The 21843-nt window shown below is 36.0% G+C and overlaps 1 protein-coding gene across 1 annotated transcript; it reads left to right on the top strand.

The window, feature by feature from the left end:
* The first annotated feature begins 2447 nt into the window (after window positions 1–2447).
* LOC128018048 (5-hydroxytryptamine receptor 1A-alpha-like) lies at window positions 2448–4301 on the top strand. The gene has a single exon (XM_052603434.1). It carries the CDS (start codon window positions 2674–2676, stop codon window positions 3880–3882), a length of 1209 nt encoding a protein of 402 aa, XP_052459394.1. The 5' UTR covers window positions 2448–2673; the 3' UTR covers window positions 3883–4301.
* Window positions 4302–21843: the final 17542 nt, after the last annotated feature.

Genomic DNA, 21843 nt, shown 5'->3' with positions numbered 1-21843 from the left:
TTATTATATTATAATACAAAAAATAATTAGAATAAATATATTTGTACAAACATTTTAAAACTCATGATATATCTTAATTATATGTTTTTAAGAATTTATTTCAATTTAATTAAATGCACATTACAGTGAATAACAAATAGTTGCTTAAATGGATTTGGATATGGATACAAGTTAATACTAAATTATTTGCAAATTAAAACACACCATATATGAATCATTCAATTCAACAGATTATTCAATTATTTAAAGTATGACTGAATATTAAAATAAATATATTTTCGTTGACCCTGTAAACATGTTAAACAGTGAAAGATATTTTAAATATTAATGGCAAGCAAAGAAACAATATATATTATATTTTTATCAGACAAACAGTTGTCAAAGGGTACAAAGGTGATCCTTTGCAGAGCTTTGAACATGTAACCCTTCCTGGACCAGCTCAGGTTTATTTATTTTTTTCATACCACTTGTATATCTTATGTTTTTAAAGACACGTACAAGTTGAATTGCATGGAATAATGTTAGGTTAAGCATTATACGATGTGATGTTTGTTAATATTAATAGTGCATGTCGAATGGTATCGGACATTTTTTTCTTTATTGATCATCCATGTATGTTTTTTGGCTTCTCGATAGCCATCGTTGTAAATAATTCACTAATATTATTTATATTCCAACAGCTTTTCAGCATTAAATGAGATGCGAGAGGGAAAAGTTATGCTGCATAGGGTGAACACACGTCCCGCGTAGCGCGTGCGCGCACAGCGTTTGAAGCCCAATTCATGCATCCCACAAATTGAGACTGTGTCGCGCATAATCAATGCTTGCTCAAAAAAAGTTGTTCGCTCTATATCTTCGAGCCCCAGGCAGCCAAACTAACATTACTTAACAGTTCAGCACGCTACTGTTGCCACACCCACCCCTCAATTGAACTGCTGTCTAGGTTGTTGTCAACTTTTTCTTTTTGTTGTCATGACAGCGCACGCACGTGCATACCAGACACACTGGGAAGGAACTTTTAGATGCACGCTTTCCAATTCGAAAATTGGAGAAAGAGACTCTGAGGCACCGCAATCATCAACTAAAAAAAGAGAAGGTGTGTCCTGTTTCAAACTGTTTTTTTTTTCATGCGCCTGCCTTTACTAACAAGCGAGTTCACCATCCTTCCTCCTCGTGAACCTCTGGAGTTGTGATTTTAGACTTTTTTTCTTTAACTGTTCCTGTGGTGTTGAGCAACTACATTTCATTTTAATCCTATAATTTTATATTATAATTTAATTAAAATGAATAAATTGTAATAAAAAAAATTAAATAGCTAAAGTAAATCATAAGTGGACGTGAATCTTTCAATTCTGTCATGAGCATACATCAGCAGTTACACGTTTAGGGGAATAGGGCATTATTAATATACCATATAAGGTGGTATGTGCTAGAAATGGGTAAACCACTATCAGTTAGTTTGCCCATGGTGTGGGGGCACCGCCGCGCAAGGCCGTGTCCCACATTGTCCCTCAGAAACATACCCCTTGTCCCCCCTTGGGCTTATTAGCAGGTGGTCACCCTAATGCTGCATGGAGTTAAGAGTGATCTGTATCGTTGGGAAACGGGGTCTCGTGCATTATTACATCGTCATTATGTTCTTTCATTCTTTTTCCATGCTCTCACCAGATGGCAGCAGATTTCCGTTCCAGGGAACACGTGGAACTGTCCACGGTGCTGAAAGTGCATTTTCCAGATGCATCGCTGTACCAAATACATATAGTGTACACTATTACAATAAATCTAATAATCATCAAATGCTTGTGATATTCAAAACTGTATTACTATCTAAACTAACTTTAATACTATTTTTATTACTACTGGAAAAAGGGCCTATCCTCAAAATGGTTCTAAATCAACTGAATTTATTCAAATAATAATAATCATAAGATATTTAGCATCATTGAATCAACCTAAATACATTAAAACATATTATTAATTAAAACGGGTAAAGATTATTTGTATACACATTTGTAATTTATTGTAATTTTCACAAGATCTAGCTATATACAGCTATATATAGCTGTATAAGTATTTTTTCACCGTTTCGTCATAATTATATTTATTTCCAACCATTAAACTGATATCCATTCATTTGTTCTCAAGTTTCAGATTTCAAGCTTACTTTCTTTATCTGAAACGAAATTTAAATGAGTTGAAAAAGTACAAGACTTTATCACTGTAAAAAACAAACATACAAAAAATGTTTCAGATGGCTGTGTGAAGAAATAACATCGATTTTCGTTTAATATGTTTGCTGACAATGTGCCTTTGTTAGCAAAACAAGGAACTAGGAAACAATTTAAAAGACGCAGCACGTCGCTGAATTTGCCTGCGCAACTTTCCGAACAGAAGCTGTTGAATATCTCTGAACGTGTACCTAAACAGTTCACATCCAAAAGGACAACTTTGTCCCGCTGTAAAGCTTGGACGGCTGCTCTGCAAAGAGCGCGTGCCAACCTCTCAGCCATCTCTGACGCACTTAGCACGACTCGTATAAATGAATTCACCTCGTCACTGGGCGCCAATCGAAGCTCGAGCGTGCGGCATTTCCTGAGCCCGGAGCCCGCCATGCGTCTTCAGAGCAGCGAGGTGACCGGCGCAAGGGACTGTTTCTGAGTGACCGCTCTCACCATGGAGGGATACAACAACACCACAGTTAGCCAAGAATGGGGCGGGAACGAGACGACAGTTAGCGAAGTTGCGTTGAGTTACCAAATAGTCTGCTCGCTTTTCCTGGCCGCGTTAATTCTGTTTGCCATATTAGGAAACGCGTGTGTAGTCGCTGCCATCGCCTTGGAGAGATCGCTTCAGAATGTGGCCAACTATCTCATCGGCTCCCTGGCCGTCACAGACCTCATGGTGTCGGTTCTAGTGCTACCCATGGCAGCCCTGTATCAGGTTCTGAACAAATGGACTTTGGGACAGGAGATGTGCGATATATTCATCTCGCTAGACGTGTTGTGCTGCACCTCTTCTATCCTGCATCTGTGCGCAATCGCTTTGGATAGATACTGGGCCATCACTGATCCCATAGACTATGTGAATAAAAGGACACCCAGACGAGCGGCTATCTTGATCAGCCTCACTTGGCTAATAGGATTTTCAATTTCCATTCCTCCCATGCTGGGCTGGAGGAAACCAAAAGACCGGGCAGATCCCGACGCGTGCACAATCAGCCAAGACCACGGGTACACCATCTACTCAACTTTTGGAGCTTTCTACATCCCCCTCATTCTCATGCTGGTCCTCTACGGGCGGATATTCCGAGCGGCGAGGTTTCGCATTAGGAAAACTGTGAAGAAAACCGAGAAGGGCAAAATCGCGGACAAATGCCTGTCGGTGTCTCCGGCGCTGTTCTCGAGGAAGGCGAACGGAGAGGTGAGCAGAACTTGGAGGCGAAGCGTGGAGCCACAGCCGGGCTCGTGCGTAAACGGAGCGCTGAAACACTCAGACGACGGAGAGTCGTTCGAGATCACAGAAATTCAAATCGTCTCCAGAAACCACCTGAGCCTGCCTAACAACCCTCAGCCGTGCTTCGAGAACAGAAACGAGAAAAACACGGAAGCGAGGCGCAAAGTGGCCCTTGCCAGAGAGCGCAAAGCGGTCAAGACTCTGGGAATCATTATGGGCACGTTCATTTTCTGCTGGCTGCCCTTCTTCATCGTGGCTCTTGTTTCGCCTTTCTGTCAACACTGTTTCATGCCTGAGTGGTTGAGGGCAGTCATTAACTGGCTCGGATACTCCAACTCACTTTTGAATCCCATCATATACGCTTACTTTAACAAAGACTTCCAGAACGCATTTAAGAAGATCTTGAAATGCAAATGTATTAGACAGTGAACGATGCTGTTTAACGGATGCTAATATGCACATATTGATTGTTAAAGAACTGCCCTAAAGGCATTCAAGCGAATGGACGCAGGGCGGGACAGTACAGCACAAGAAGAGGTAGAGCTCTGTCCTTGTGTATTTGTTTATCTGTGAAGTTTATCTGCTTCCACAAAACAATGTGCATATACCACTGGATGGATTCAGATTAGACCAGGACTCTCAGACCAGCTGTGCATTCAATAATAAAGCCCTTAAACAAACAAACAAACAAACAAACAACAAATAATAATAATAAATAAATTATTTATTTTACTGTATATTCTCCGAGCAGGGAGCTGTTGGTGGGACTGTAAGCACACAGAGATGATCCAGCAGGTCATTTATGTAGAAAAAAAATAAAATGTAATGTGAAACCATTTCTCATTTCTATTTATTTTCAGCAGTTTTCTTAAAGGACATGGACTGACTGGAAATACCTTGAAATAAAAACAAATCTAGATCACAAAAATGGACTGTATTTTGAATCATTGTAGTTGGGGTGGGATAGGGATCTTTAATAATGTTGGGAAAAAAAAGATCAAAGGGAAATTAATGTGGTTATCAATATAATCTTCAGATGTACCATTTAAGAAATTACTGAACAAAGATCTAAATTATATTTAAATACAAGTTAGTATAACTCAGTAAAATGCATATACTTCCTAAAATGATTAATATGTTCTTTCTTTTTATTTGGCACGTAAGGAAGCTTTAGGTAAATCAAAAATATTTAATTTGCATATGGACATAAAATTGTAATATGTGTACATAGATAATAAAGCACTATAATGTGTGTGTCAGTGACAGTATCAGAGATGCAAAAAAAGTACACAATGATCAGTTCGCCTCAGGCAAAGCTACACTATTACTTGGTCTTTGTTCCTCTAAATCTGCATTTATACCATGTTGCATTAAAAAGTATCTTAGAACCTGTAAACCAGTTTAAATTATAACAAATGAAAACCCTTCTGTTTGTTTCTAAAGGTTTTAAAGAGCCTAATAGGAATAGTTCACATTCACGATTTAGATGAGTTTGTTTCATCATCAGAACAGATTTGGAAAGATTTTGCATTACATCACTTGCTCTCCAATGGATCCTCTGCAGTGAATGGGTGCCGCCAGAATGAGAGTCCAAACAGCTGGTAGAAACATCACAATGATCCTCAAGTAATCCACAGGACTCCAGTCCATCAATTAACATCCTGTGGATCAAATGGAATGTGAAGCTGTGTGTTTGTAGCAAACAAATCCACAATTTTTGACATTTTTAACTTCAAACCGTTGCTTTCGTCTAAAATACGAGTCCGAGTGAAGGATCTTGTCTGAATCAGGAGAGAAATTTAAACAGATCAAGCATGATTTACAAGCAAAAAGAGTCTAAAACAGTTACAAATTAAAAATACTGTATGTGGACAGGATTTTGTGAGAGAACAAAAGGTATGGATTTTTACACTTAAGGAAGCGTTATTATGGATTATGGACTGATATTTTAGCAAGCAGCAATGGTTTAAATTTAAAACACCTTAGTGATAGATTTGTTTATTACAAACATGCCACTTTTTGCTTCACAAAACATTAATTGATGGACAAGAGTCATGTTGTGGTTTATTGTGATGTTTTTATCAGCTGCTTAAACCCTTATTCTGACGGCACCCATTCACCACAGAGGATCAGTTTCTGAGCAAGTGATATAATGCTACTAATTTTCTCAAAAGTCTGTTCCAATTTTGGGTGAACTATTCCTCTAATAAACAAATACAATTACTTCAGCTATCGATACAGACCTCCTCTTAAGTCACCCCAAACATTTTCCACATGTGTCCTGATGTTTAGTTCTTTAAAGCCTGTGACAGTCAGTCAGTAGCCACATGCAGAGTGTGATGGAAGAGGCAATGTAGCAGAAATGTTATTCAGGCTCTGGCTGCACTGGCAAAATATAAATGTCAGAAAAGATAAATATAAAATACTCAATGTAATATTTATGATTTGCTATCCTCCCTAAATTTGTAAACGCACTGTTTTACTGACACACTGCCATGTAATGAGGATGTTCAGAGGAGTTGACAGCATTGATAACATGACAATGGATAATGTAAATGAACAAAAAGCACTCGCTGCAATATCCTCTGCAGGAGTGAAATTTTGCTGACTCACTCCTTTAGGACATTAAGGGCCCATGAACTAATTTTACCTATTTTCACCCGTGACATTTTTATAAATGTCCCACAGCTTCTGATGACAGTGCTCATGCCCTTGTGTCAAAGTTATAAATGGCCAGCCACTAACTTTGGCTTGATTGGAAACTATAGGGGAAAGGCACAATATGTATTCCTCCTCCTTATGCCCTGGAGTACATTGAAATGGCCATGAGGGATATTCACAAGGTTACTCTAACCTTGATACAACTATTTGTGACCATGGACCACAAAACCTTAAAGGGTAAATTTTAAAAAGTCTTTTTTAAATTTTTTGGAATTGAGATTTATATATCATAAGAAAGCTGAATAAATAAGTTTTCCATTGAAGAATGGTTTATTGGAATTAGACAATATTTGGCTGAGATACAATTATTTGAAAATCTGGATTCTGAGGGTGCAAAAAAATCTAAATACTGAGAAAATCACCTTTAAAGTTGTCCAAATTAAGTTCTTAGCTCATTACTAATCAAAAATTAAGTTTTAATGTATATATATATATATATATATATATATATATATATATATATATATATATATATATATATATACACACATATATATATATACGGTAGGAGATTTACAAAATATCTTCATGGAACATGATCTTTACTCAATACCCTAATGATTTTTGGCATTTTTTGGCATGACCGTGTTGAAGGTTTATTATTAATTAAATTTGATAATAATAATAATAATAATAATCTTATTGACGTCAAACATTTAAACAGTAAAATCTTATGATAAACACACACACAAATATAACACAATAAAAATACATAAATAAATACATACAAATAAGACAATAAATGTAACAAATATACTATGAATTGATCTCTCCCACTCACATTTTCAGTGTCACATTATGGTATTTCAGTGATTTAATTTATGATGTAGATTTACAAAAGGGATGAGGACAAACTCATTTTAAGGCTGTTGAAGTAAAAGGGCCTAATGTAAAGATGAGTTCACACTAATGCATCTCACTTAAGATCCTGTTTCAGTGTTGCTTTAGGAGAGGGTCAAATCAAAGAGCTTTTTTTAGAGATCAAAAGTCCTCGTCTGGGATCATGACAACATTTATTCAAAAAGAAACAGAATGCAAGCTAGTTCATTAAATAGTCAGAGCAGAGGCGAGTTTTATATATTATATATATATATATATATATATATATATATATATATATATATATACTAAATATATAATTTGTTTTAGTTTCACACAACAATGTTATAATTAATGCATGGCATTAGTTTGTTTGATTTAAGCCTTTAGATACAGGAGACAAGGAGAAGAGATGAAAAAAAGCACACAAGCGATTGAGTAATGTGGTTTGATGGAATCTAAAATGTAAATTTTCCTTATTGCTCTCTTTTTCTCTTATTCATGGCACTTCAGTTGTAATGAATTGAGCATGAACACAATGAAAAATATCAATTTTACGTCTTCTTTGCATCTCTGCAGACTAGCCGAGGGGCACAACGATGTCATTATGAGGTCATGAGTCACCTCTTAAGGCTACAGTCATCACACACAAACGTCACTGAGTCAGATTTGATTCCCTCTGTCTGAGTTTACTTCAGAGCATGATGCCGCAAACTCTTCTTATCTTAAACAAATGTTTGTAATGGAACAGCTGACATGTAATTACGTTTTAACAGTGTTTGAATACAGACTTTTTAATCAAATGTGAGACAGGTTTTCTTCACTGCCCTCTTTGTCTTCATGGTGTTGGGCTTCAACATTTTCAAACACCTTTTCGATTGCTCTACTATCGGCTCCATTAAATGAGCAACTTTATTAACTTTCTTTCACACATTTGACCCAACCATTTAAGATTCAGCTGAAGGTCTGGCTTTGGCCTGTAGCACATTCCTGAAAACTTACCCTAAGAGCCAGTGGTTTGCCCAGAGAGAGTGCGTCTGAACATTAAATGATGGAGAATGTGGTGCACAGAGAAGGCATAACTGATGAATAATCAAAGCATGGTCTCACTATACATACAGTTTATGTCACATTAATCAAGATGCTTTGGAATGGCATTACATTTTGCCAAGATCAAAAACAGTGATTAGTGAAACAGGTACATGTTTTGAATGTTTAACGTATAACAAGGCATTAATCACTTAAACTTAAAATAATTGATTATATATATATATATATATATATATATATATATATATATATATATATATATATATATATATATATATATATATATATATATATATATATATATAAAATGTAATGCCTTTAATGATATGGCAGTCTATTTAAATTGTCCACATAAAGGTTACAATAATAATTTTCATTCAGACATGTACCACAAAGAGCTGTTCTCCAGCCACTGCTATCAGATCAATGCAAGAATTATTGCACTTTATTAGACCGGACCCCTTGTGGTGCTCAGAAATGTCTGTGGCTTAAGCTGCGTCCTTTTCGTGGTGCTGGTCACCATGGAGATGCTCTAAAGCTGAACCTCCGCAGTTCTAAGGGAGCAATTACCTGCTGACATCAAAGCCCTTCAGCAGCACAATAGAAGCATGCAGGACAGACAGGCTTCAAACAAATTAGTCTGAAGATTCTCCTCATTTCCATTACATTTCCACAGAGCAGAGAGCAACAGCAGGATGCACATCAAATGTTAAGAGTACACAATGTTTGATGTACTTGGAAGTACATGCTTCTGGAGAATGAAGGAAATTGAAGGAAACATTATTGAAGCATTCTGGGAAAGCTGACAATGTAGTACAATTGTTAACACTGAAATGTTTCTTTGCAGGGGTACAACGAATACCAGTAGCTTCTTACAGTGTCACAGAGAAAGTGGGGTTATCTTGTGGGGTTATTTTTGACATGTCAAGCTAACCTAATTGGCAGTTAATAACTAGCTAGCTATTACAAATATTACCATGTAAAACTTTTTTTGATGCAACATGAAATTAAGAAACACATGTTGTGTAGTGCTCTGGCAGGAAGGGAACAGCGCTGCTCATCTCACTCACTGATCACTCACTGAAACTTGTAAACTTTACCTAACACAACCTGTCCTCATGCACAAATCCCATTTTTCTTCACAGCAATAACTCGCAAATATGAGAGAAAAAGCATGATGTTTTTTATTTTTGCTGCATATGAAAGGAAACAAATCAGCTTAATATTTCACCTGTTGCAAAAAACACAGATATAATAAAAAAAAATAATAATGCTAAATGCATTTTCATTGCTAATAAATAAAAAAAAACATTTTTGAGAAACTGCTGAAAGTGCTGCATTTTGTCGCTGCTGCATGTGAATTAGTATTTTATTTGTATACATCTAGCACCTAGCGATATTAATATTTAGCATATACAGGTGCATCTCAATAAATTAGAATGTCATGGAAAAGTTCATTTACTTCAGTAATTCAACTCAAATTGTGAAACTTTTGTATTAAATAAATTCAATGCACACAGACTGAAGTAGTTTAAGTCTTTGGTTCTTTTAACTGTGATGATTTTGGCTCACATTTGACGAAACAAACAACAATCTCAACAAATTCATAGGACCAATAAAATAAAATAAAAAACATTTTTAGTGAATTGTTGGCCTTCTGGAAAGTATGTTGATTTATTGTACATGTACTCAATACTTGGCAGGGGTTCCTTTTGCTTTAATTACTGCCTCAATTCAGCGTGGCATGGAGGTGATCAGTTTGTGGCACTGCTGAGGTGGTATGGAAGCCAAGGTTTCTTTGACAGTGGCCTTCAGCTCATCTGCATTTTTTGGTCTCTTGTTTCTCATTTTCCTCTTGACAATACTCCATAGATTCTCTGGGGGTCAGGTCTGGTGAGTTTGCTGGCAAGTAAAGCACACCAACAACTGGTCATTTAACCAACTTTTGGTGCTTTTGCCAGTGTGGGCAGGTACCAGATCCTGCTGGAAAATGAAATCAGCATCTACAAAAAGCTGGTCAGCAGTAGGACGCATGAAGTGCTCAAAAATTTCTTGGTAAACGGGTGCAGTGACTTTGGTTTTCAAAAAACACAATGGACCATTAACAGCAGATGACATTGCACCCCAAATCATCACAGACTGTGGGAACTTAACACTGGACTTCAAGCAACTTGGCTATGAGCTTCTCCACACTTTCTCCAGACTCTAGGACCTTGGTTTCCAAATGAAATACAAAACCTGCTATCATCTGAAAAGAGGACTTTGGACCACTGGGCAACAGTCCAGTTCTTCTTCTCCTTAGTCCAGTTAAGATGCCTCTGACGTTGTCTGTGGTACAAAACAAACAAACAAACAAACAAAAACATGTGGCTTAAAAAGAGGAATACGACCACTGTAGCCAAATTCCTTGACACGTCTGTGTGTGGTGGCTCTTGATTCCTTGACCCCAGCCTCAGTCCATTCCTTGTGAAGTTCACTCAAATTCTTGAATTGATTTTGCCTGAAAATCCTCATAAGGCTGTGGTTCTCTCGTTTGGTTGTACATCTTTTTCCTTCCACTCAACTTTCTAATAACATGCTTGGATACAGCACTCTGTGAACACCCAGCTTCTTTGGCAATGAATGTTTGTGGCTTATCCTCCTTGTGAAGGGTGCCAATGATTTTCTTCTGGACAACTGTCAGATCAGCAGTCTTCTTCATGACTGTGTAGCCTAGTGAACCAAACTGAGAGAACTGAGTATTTTGAGTTGATTAGCTGATTGGCATGTCACCATATTCTAATTTGTTGAGATGTGAACGGATTGGTGGGTTTTTGTTAAATTTGAGCCAAATCATCACAATTAAAAGAACCAAAGACTTAAACTACTTCAGTCTCTGTGCATTGAATTTATTTAATATACAAGTTTCACAAGTTGAGTTGAATTACTGAAATAAATGAATTTTTCCACAACATTCTAATTTATTGAGAAGCACCACTCTCTCTCTCTCTCTCTCTCTCTCTCTCTCTCTCTCTCTATATATATATATATATATATATATATATATATATATATATATATGTAAACAACCGTAAAATGTTTGTGGTTAGTAGAATAATTTTCTTGAAATAAATGTATATTTTTATTCAGTAAGAATGTATTAAATTGATCAAAAGTGACAGTAAATACATTAATGATGTTAAACACATATATTTCAAGTCAGTGCTGTTCATTTAATCTTTCTATTCTTTAAAATCCTGGAAAAACAAAATCATTTTCCACAGAAAATCTTATATTAAGTTATATTAAAATATTGTAGAGAAACTGGTTTCAACAATGATGATGATAATTGATGCAAAAAAAAAAAAGACTTCAATCCTGGTCAGACGGTGTGGTGTTATTCAGTGTGCAAATTTATTCAAAGAATATAGGAAGTGAGACAACAACTAATTTCTTGCAAACAGATTATTAAGTATTTGTGGCGAGTGGGGCGGGGCCGAGAGGCGTGGGAACAAGGAGTGAGGCCAGGTGTAGTGATTGGAGATGAGCTACACCTGCGCCCCACCGCCAGTATCGAGTCCCACGTAGGAGATGGAAGGATATAAAACTGGAGCGACTAACTATAGTGAAGGACGAGAGAGGAACAGGCCTGGACAATATTTTATGTTTTGCTTTTAATTTTTTGCTTCTGGATGATTAGGAAGTTTATATCATTACAGTATTAAAATCAACTTCAAATATAGAAAATGCAAATCCAGAATTAATATCATTTTAAAAGCAATCCATATATGATGGATTTTACTCATCTAAAATTAATACAATACCATTGATTAGAATATTCAAAAGTAATCAAACTGTTAGAAGAATAATACAAAGTATATAACCAGTATATAAAATACCTGCATTTCAAAGTCACAGTAATACAAGACAATGTATCTGATTTGAATAAAAACCTGTAAGATGTTCAAATAGTTCAATTGAGCCCCGGAATATGAGAAGAAGAAGGTGAGAAAAGACCAAGTCCAGCTAGAAGGGTCTAGGCTGAACTCAGTCTGAGCTGAGGAAGGAGGGGTGAATTGCCTTCTCTTATAGTTCTGCGAATCGATAAACCTTGTGATCAAACTGAAGCCACGTCTCTGCAGCCACGTCTCAAATAGATATCAAAACATTGGTCATATGTCTCCTATCTATCCAAAAATACCAGATGAGCCTTGCAGTCCAGTTTCCCTTCCACATTTTAGAAGGTCAAAACAGGCAGTCATTGCCGTTGGACTTTGCTCAGTTAAATGCAGGGTTACAAATACCTCAGGAGATTGGCTGTATTGTCTCCCTTATCAAAAACCCACAAGGATTACAAATAACTCAAAATACAGACATTTGAAGCTAAAACTCAGACAAACAGAATCATGAAGCTCAGAATATAAACGTTTTGTGGAACTAGATGGAAATCTACATCTTTTTGTTTTTCTGTTTCTATATTAATGCAGAAGTCTTCTAAAGCCTAAAGTTCAGCTGAGGCCTTCAGAACAGACTGTCATGTGCTTTTAAGCACGTAGCAAATGTACACATGACAGAAGTCAAAATTTGGGTTACACCAATAATAATTATAATAATAATAATAAAAATAAATGTTTTCTGAATTTTCTGAAAGATCATGTGACAGTGAAGACTGGAGTAATGGCTGCTGAAAATTCAGCTTCGCCCACACAAGAATACATTACATTTTAAAATATATTCAAATAGAAAACAGCTATTTTAAATTGTAATAATACATCATTATATAACTTTTTTTTTCATCAAATAAATGCAGCCTTGACTGAAAATCATATGTGTGGTAATATCTTAGCGGCTCTGAAAAGGAACTGGCAGGTACAGTAAGTGAGTCCCTGAGATCACAGTCTTCAACACAATTGTGTCCTTGGGCCACTTAACACCACATTGCTCCAGTGGGACCTGTCCATGCAATTAGTGTACAAAAAGTCACTTTGAATCCAAATGTTATATCTAATAAAATATGAGCTACTTCAGAGTACACCATTTATTATTACACAGTGCTAATATGTTTTTTTCTCACTTTGTATAAGGAGAAAACTGTGTTCAGGGTATTCTTGTGTATAATTTCCACATTTCCAGTGTGCAATGTTTTGTACAGCGGATCTATATATCATGTTGTCCTCATTAAGGGAGACTGAAAGATGTGCAGAAGTCATTTATAAAACATGAAAGGGTGAGAGATTCTATTGATCTCTCAGTCAAACTCATAGCTTTTAATAAGACACTTCACAAGTCTTACTTTAAAGGGATCGTTCACCCAAAAACGAAAATCATTTACTCACCCTCGTGTCATTCCACACCTAGCTGTCCGGCTCTACTGCCAAAACTGATAGACAAAAATAAATAATAATCAAAACATTTTAAATCAATTAGCCACTATGTTTGGCATTACTCAATTACTAATCTGCTAATGGGTTTCTCAAACTCAGTGAGTGGTCTGTGGGTTTAGATTCACTCCCTTAAAGGAATGGTACTCCTAAAAATGAGAATTCACATGTCATCAAAACAGAGGAAATTTATTTTTCATTTATTATTTTAATTTATTTTTCATTTGTTCACCAATGGATCCTCTGCAGTGAATGGGTGCCGTCAGAATGAGTGTTTAAACAGCTGATAAAAATGTTCTAATACTCCACGAGTAATCTGCACAACTCCAGTCCATTAATTAACATATTGTGAAGAGACAAGCTGCATTTAAAAAAATATATAAATAAATAAATAAATTAAAAAATCCAAAATTAAGACATCTAAATTTTACTGTCACTTCTAATCAAAATATGGCTCCTTAATTCATAATAACACTTCCTGCATTGAAAAAGTCCATCCTCTGCCGTCCTCCCATATTTAAATCCACTGACCTTTTTGTTTAAAACGGTTTTGGATTGTTTTCACTTATAAACAGTACTTGGTTTGTGCATGTTTCTCTCCTGAATCAGAAGAGCTGACTTTTTTTTTTTTTTTGGATAAGGCAATATTAGTACAGAGGATTTGTATTTTAGCCGGAAACAACAGTTTTAAGTAAAGTGAAGGAATTAGTAAAATTTCAGCAAATATTTTGTGTGAAGTATTCCTTTAAAGTTTTAATGCCCTATCTGTACCTGTAACACACACACTGTGCACATACTTGTTACTACAGAGAGCAAGATCACAGCTCTTTGTGATGCTCCACATTCATCCCCTTCTGTGACCTGCTCGAGTCAGTCAGTAAAGAAACAACACACCTTAATCCTCCTGTATCCAGCCCTGCAGTTGCACAAAGAGTGATAATTAACTCCGCTTCACAATGCAAATTCCTCTCCTAATCTTCTTGTTGTCAGTGGATGTTTTGTTCTGCATGCAATAGATAACATATCTCCCAATCAAACATTAAGAGTCAATGCTATTAGCTAATGTGCATACAGTTTATTGCCGGGAAAAAAGTTTTGTCAACAAATATTAGGGAAATATCCAGTGATGTTTTCTGCATGGAATGTACACATTTAAATGTTTGTATAATGTAGCATAAAATGTCACAGATTAATATATCACATTCCTTTTCTACATGTCTTTGATCTGTAAAAGCCTCTGCATTACTAACCTAGAAGCTGTAATTTGCTATATACAGAGGATTACCATGATTACGGGCAACACAGAGACATCAAACTAACAGAATACATAAACAGAAACAAGACTGAACAAGTTTGTGCTCAGATAAAAACAGATTATTAATGAGAATCCGGCTTCATAGCTGATTGTCTGTTGAAAAAAAAAAGAAGACAAAAACACAACCAGCATACTAAAACCTTAACTAAAATTTAAATGAAAACGGAAAAATAAAAACTAATTTAAAAAATATATATATAATATTCTGTTGTAATTTCATAGCTACAAGTTTTATAATTATAATCTCAGTTACACTAAAATAATCATGGTCAAAATGGATTTATATAACTGCAAATATACATCATTCACTCATGCGTGTCACATCATATCATAATGCTAAATATATAATTAATAATATTTGATCATATATTTAGATTTGTCCTGAGACAAATACATTTTAAGAAATACATTTGAGATTTTATTAGATGTCATTATACCATGTGACTGAATTCAATATTCAAATAAACATTATCTTTGTAAAGCTGCTTTGAAACAATTTCAACAATGTTTTTTGAAGCACGATACAAATTAAGTGAACTGAACTAAAAATCTCTGAGGTCCAGTAACTTCCCAACCTGATTACATTTTAAGGACTTTAAACGTTTTATCGCACAGCTAGAAGGATAACCTTAAACTGATTTCAAATAGATGATGTTGGTCTCCTTCTATTATGGTGAGGCTGCTTACTGTATATTATTTTAGATTGATTTACCATGTGGAAAGTACTAGAGGAGGTCATTAAAGAACAGACCTTATCCCTTCAGCTCTTATCAGGAAACACCATTTTGAGTGGATCGCAGAAAACACAAGCACTTCTTCACAGGACTCTTTTAAGAGACAGTGCACTTACCCCAGGAGAGCACTCACACATACTCACCCACAGCATGTGTGTTCAGACAGGACTTTGATTTTGTACTACCACAACAGAGGAAAAGAAAGGACTTAATGGTGAGGAGTGTCATTTTTGTTAGTAGAAGTATCCCAGTTTAATATGCAGAGGCAACTCTATATTACAGAATGTTGGAGTGTTTGGGAAACAATCATCATTTTTGCAATTCAGTTCAAGATCAGAAGCACCTGAAACGGATAGAGGTCATAGTGATACTAAGAAAGTGTATGAGCTTCATATTTCTATAGTTGAAATGGAAACTCTCAGTTTGGTGGCTCATCTTAATTTTTGGTCTCATTACACTTCACTGATAACATTTTCTGTTTGAAGCCATCAAATTTCACCCCCAGTCAATCCCATGATCATTACAGGATTCTCTGGGATACCATTCGCATTCATTTATTCCCTTGGCTGCTCTGTTCTGAGTCACTTGGCTTTGTTCCCTTGTTCTTTGTAGTCTATCCTTTTAAGAGGTACGAATCCCTCTTGCGAGTTTCTTTGCCTGGAGCTCAAAAAGTAGAAGCCTTAAAGGTGGCAGACAGTAAGGAACTCAGGGTAAAGAGAAAAGCAGCTAAATCTCAAGGAGGGCAGGGGACAGAAAGAGACTGACAGCGAGAGGAAAAGAAAACTGAGAAAAGAGATCCTTTATGTCAATGCAAATCTTCCACTGATATTTCTCTCTGCTTAAAGAATAAACCTGATTCTAAACTATAAAAACATCCAAGCTCTGAAACTTTACTTAGTAGAAAGTGCAAATGCAAGCGGTCATTTTTCATTCTAGCCATACTGACACTGCAATACTAGTGTCAAACAAAAAATGTTTTCTAACTTTTTATATTATTATTATCATAAAGGAAACGAATGTTCACACTATGCTATGCTTTCTTTTCTTTTTTTCATTCTTTAACCAATGCATCATAAAACTAATCCATTTAAGGTGTCACATATTACTCCATTTAGTATTACTATGAAGATTTACTCATTTATTATCCACTACTATAATTAATTAAATACGAAAAGCAATAATCAGGTGTAATTATAGGCTGTTTACCAAAATAATTAAAATGTTCAAAATGCTTATGTAATTGAACTCCAACATGAAGACTAAAGCATGAACACATTTCATTTTAAAAAGGTAAGGAGCAGTGGGAGGACATTGTGGGGGCAAGAAAGAAAAAGAATGAAAGTACTTCACTCAGAGCTGAAAGAGACCAACGTCGATCACTTATGAAACCTGTCAAAACTGAAAGTGAAAAGAATGAACTGGGCTTCAGAAAAATACTCAGAAGCTTAAAAAAATGCACAATAAAAGGCTTCACAGGCTTTAGTTTAATGAAATGACATCCTTCTTTTCAAGAACACTTTGCTATCTTTGAGTTATTTTTGAGCTGTAATTACTGCTTTAATAGTTCAGACAATCATTTAATAAATACTGGCATTTTAATATGTACTATTTAATATGTACAAGATGGCTGCATGCTCAAAATTTTGTAATTCAATTCAAGTGTTTTTGAAAGCACATTATGGTTGGTCACGTACAAGGAAACAGACATGTGCAAATCCATTTGAATCTTTGTGAATTTAGTCTTCATTTCCTGTTGGTTTCAGGCTCTGGGACTTGTGTAAGCAATCATGTCTGCTAGTTTCTTTTTCCCTCTCTGCTTTGTGACGTGTTCTTGAGGCATCCAGAATTTCCTGTTGAAAATGTACGGGCAATAAAAACTATATTGAAATACAAAATCTGCATGCACAGTAAATTCATTATTTATATTACTCATATTTGTTTCTTGCACAAAATCTACTCAAATTAATATATTACATTATATAACAGTAGTGTATTCTATACAGAAAACTACACACAGTACACATTATGATCTTGGATGCAGTGTTATAATATATCTGTTATATGATAGCAAATTAGAAATTCATAAAGCAATAGCTCTAGCTATTTTGAACAACAATTGTGTTGCAGCATTCAGGAGCACAGTCTCTCATTCTATAAAGTTTTAAGCGAAACACTCTTACGTTTACTGACACACACACACAAAAGAAACAGAGATGAGGAAAGAAAAAGATAGAAAAGAATGTCAGGCAAGGCAAGGTCAAAACATCACATTTTTGTCTTTTTGTAAGAATCAGCTAATTTATATTCATCGAATTGTCAACATGCAATTAAGTGTCAGAAAAGATTACATTCTTTTATCTAAGTTATGCTAAGTGTACTTATTGGGCACACAAGATCACATGATCATAAACAACAAAACTACTTAAGTTCAGTTGATTCAGTGGTCTAGTCTCTAGTCTACTTCCCGTTCCTGCAGTGACCTTCAAGATTGCAAAAGTTCCGAAATCCGCCAAAAATATTCAGAAAACCCAATGAGATCACGTCCATCTGACATTGCCTGATGTTTGCATCATACCCTGGTACTGTAACTATATAACCATGAATAAAGTGATTCTTTGATCCTGAAAAGCAACTAAACATGCTCACTTCGCCGGAGGGTCAGAATTTATCAATTTATTCAGACCATATCTGAACCATGATTCAATTCTCTTCTTGTTTAAATTAACAAAGCCCCGGTTATCCTAGATGTAGTGATTCATTCTCAGCGCTGAAGGATTAAATCAATGAACACTGATTCATTGATTTCTCTGTGATGAGAACTTGTTTGACAACTAACAAGTGCATAGCGACAGCACTAGCACTAGAAATCATCTGCTGGCGTAAACCTGACAAACAGGGTTTTGTTAAAGCACAGTACATTATGTCAAGGTTCTCTGAACAACATCTTCCATAATGTAGTAGCACGATCGATCAGGACCATGTGACCTGGATTAAGAGCAGGTGAGGCGGTGAGCGTTCGCAATGACTGACAAAACACCCAGGCTGCCAGATGATCAGAGCCACAGAACATGCAGAGGGAGAAAAACGAGATTGGGTGAAGTACTAATCAATAAGTTGTCTACACTGAAAAAATTAATTCAAAGCTTTTAATATCCCAACCGACGGAGCATTACAGAGTTTTAAATCTTCAAAAAGACGAGCTGCAACTCTCTAACCTTGGTTAGTGCTGCTCCATCTTCTGAAATAGAAGATGGAGGTCCACACTAAATATATTTGGCAGGACACTCTTATTAATAATTGGCCAAATATTGCTCATGCGGCGGGATAAAGACTTGCTACTTTGCTGTCATGCTCAGATGTCCCAACAGAAAATTAGTTGTGGTAAGAAGGCAATGACAAAATGACTCAGGATGAGAGCAGACCTTGAATCTGAAATTGCTGCCGTCAATCAGTTAAAGGGGCGGTGAAATGCTATTTCATGCATACTGAGTGTTTTACACTGTTAAAGAGTTGGATTCCCATGCTAAACATGGACAAAGTTTAAAAAATTAATTTGTACGTTTGCAAAAAACTTTCCGAAACTTGTGACAAACCGGAAGGAGTATTTTTGGAAGTTTTTTTCGAGTATGGCTCTGTGTGACGTTAGATGGAGCGGAATTTCCTTATATGGGTCCTAAGGCACTTCTGCCGGAAGAGCGCGCGCTCCCGTATAGCAGAGCACTGAGAGCACAGACATTCACTGATCAGAGCGAGAGCGTCGCGAAATGTCACAGAAGTGTGTTTTTGGTTGCCAGGGCAAGACAACCCTGCACAGATTACCAAAAGAGAAACAGCATTAAGGGACCAGTGGATGGAGTTTATTTTTACAGAGCATCAACGGAGTTGTGCAAGTGTTTTTGTTTGTTACCTGCATTTTGAAGATGCTTGTTTTACAAACAAGACCCAGTTTGACGCTTGATTTGCACATCGTTTATTTCTTAAGGATAATGCAGTCCCAACGAAAAAGGGTCACGATCGTGTGTTGGAACCGCAGGCGGTGAGTAAAACTGCTTCAAATATCTCTGTGTTGTTAACTTCGCTATCAGTGCGTAAGCACATCAAGTAAACAACATGCGATGTTGTCATCAAACTGCACTTTCCACATGTAACGTTACAGCTTAAAAAAAAAAAGACGACATAAAGTGGAACTTAGTCATTTTCCAAAACCGCTAAGCAAATATATACAGTGTCAGTACATACAACATAGAGACGTCGTTGCTGATGCTGCTCTTGTTAAATTTCAGCCCCTGGATCTGTGTCACAGCTTCCAAATGCTCTCAACGCAAAAGCCTACGGGCGCTCGTGATTCATTAGCTCCCCCCACACGTCACGCCTCCAGGCGGTCGTGTTTTTCCGGGAAAAATCGGTACAGACTATCTTTCTCTTATGAATATAATAAAACTAAAGACTTTTTGGAGTTATGAAGGATGCAGTACTACTCTATAGGTACTCAAGATTAACAGGATATTGAGTGAAAACGAGCATTTCACCCCCCCCTTTAAGATATAGTGAATGAATGCAGCATAACAACTAGAGCCCGGGCGGTCAGATGAGTCCAAGAGTTTAATATTGCATGCCCACTTATTTGTGAACTCTGTGTTTGTGTGGGTTTTAAATATGTGAATATGTCAGTTATGCTCATGCATGCTTCATTCAATTTTAATTTTGCCTCGAGTCCTATCAAAATCATTTCCATAATCACAATTCCACTTTTCAGATTTACTCATACAATATTACCAATGTTGAATTCTTAATGGAATGAGTGCCTTTGTTCATGACTTTTACACTTCAGTTTTATTCACCTCATTGCCTTGTAGTTTTTCAGAAGGCATCAGCCAGAAGTCATGAAACATAAACCTCTTTGAAATATGTCAGCACGGTTCCTCAGGAGCTCGATGGAGGCATTTGTTTTTCACTCAGAGAACTATTTGTCTGGTAGCTGGCCTTGATGTTCTTTTTTGCGTACGTTGTGTCATGTAAGAGCTATGATAGCCGTGGCAGACAATTTTCCAGCTTGGTACCACATCATAAGAATAGTAACTCTACCTCAGCACTTAAAAGCAACTTTTAAAAGTACCGTAGTTTGTTGCACACAAGCAACTTTAACGTTTAGAGTATTTCGCCTTAAGTGAATGCAGCAGCTCAGGGCATTTTATATTTTTTATCATATATAAATTGCTGGAAATGGCCAAGCTTCAGTGGAGGACCCTAGTTGAGAAGGTCTATTCAAACACACACACACACATATTATATATATATATATATATATATATATATATATATATATATATATATATATATATATATATATATATATATAAAATAAACGCTATATTAACATTATTAGAAAAAAAAAAAAAAAGCGAAAGGTCATTGTGTAAAGTGCCATGAAATGATTACAAAATGCCAATTCTTTTATTAATAATGTCACACTTAATATTTTATAAGGTGGTCCTTGGCATCAAATAGTTCAGGAAGACCACCAATATGGCTTCGTGTTAATTTGTGTATTATATTTCATTTACTTTTGTGTATTTGTGGTCTGTGAGCAAAAAATTGTGTATTTGGACATTCTTTAATTGCAACGATTGGATAAAGGATAGAAATCGCTTTTATTTCAGAACAGAATGTATTTGATCAGACCAAACAATTACTTCAGAAGTCAACACCACCAGGATAACAATATAAACCAGCAAAAGACAGTAAAAATAAATCCATAAGGAACTGAACCCCCATCCTTCTGACATTATATAATCTGAATGTTATTCAAGGATCACATCATAAATTAGCTGCATTTTTCCTTTATAAATGGAAAGTCATCTTTTAGAAAAGACGTTACGAAGTCAAGGCACACAAAAGGCATGTCTGGCACTGTACAAGACTCAGACACATGAGTTTTGTGATTATGATCCAGGTATTTGAGCTAATCCACCCAAATTTGTCCTCTATCCTACATGGACCTGAAAATCTGAGCCTAAACTAAACTAAAAAGGAAAGCTTGTTAAACCTAAAGCTAATTACTCGGAGCTGAAAGCTTGATCTCTCAGAATGATTTTCAATAAATGAAAAATAAAGCTAAATTTAATTAAAATTTTCAGTTTCGCTTAGCTGAAATTGAAAAGTACCCTGCCCAAACTGTGGCAGTAAAGATGGAAGCACTCATTCCTCTGTAATGCAACAGTATGCCACAAATTTGAGAATTGTAGAATTAAGAGACTATTAATTAGATGGGGGTGTCCATATACTTCTGGTCGTGTATTAAATGTTAGGATTATTGAATAACTGCATACATGACTGCTCAAGCGAATTATATGAAATAAACATACACTGTATCTAATACACTGTATTACAT

This window comes from Carassius gibelio, chromosome A8 (assembly GCF_023724105.1).
Source record: "Carassius gibelio isolate Cgi1373 ecotype wild population from Czech Republic chromosome A8, carGib1.2-hapl.c, whole genome shotgun sequence".
Classification (NCBI taxonomy): Eukaryota; Metazoa; Chordata; class Actinopteri; order Cypriniformes; family Cyprinidae; genus Carassius; species Carassius gibelio.
This window is presented reverse-complemented; position numbering and strand designations above follow the sequence as displayed.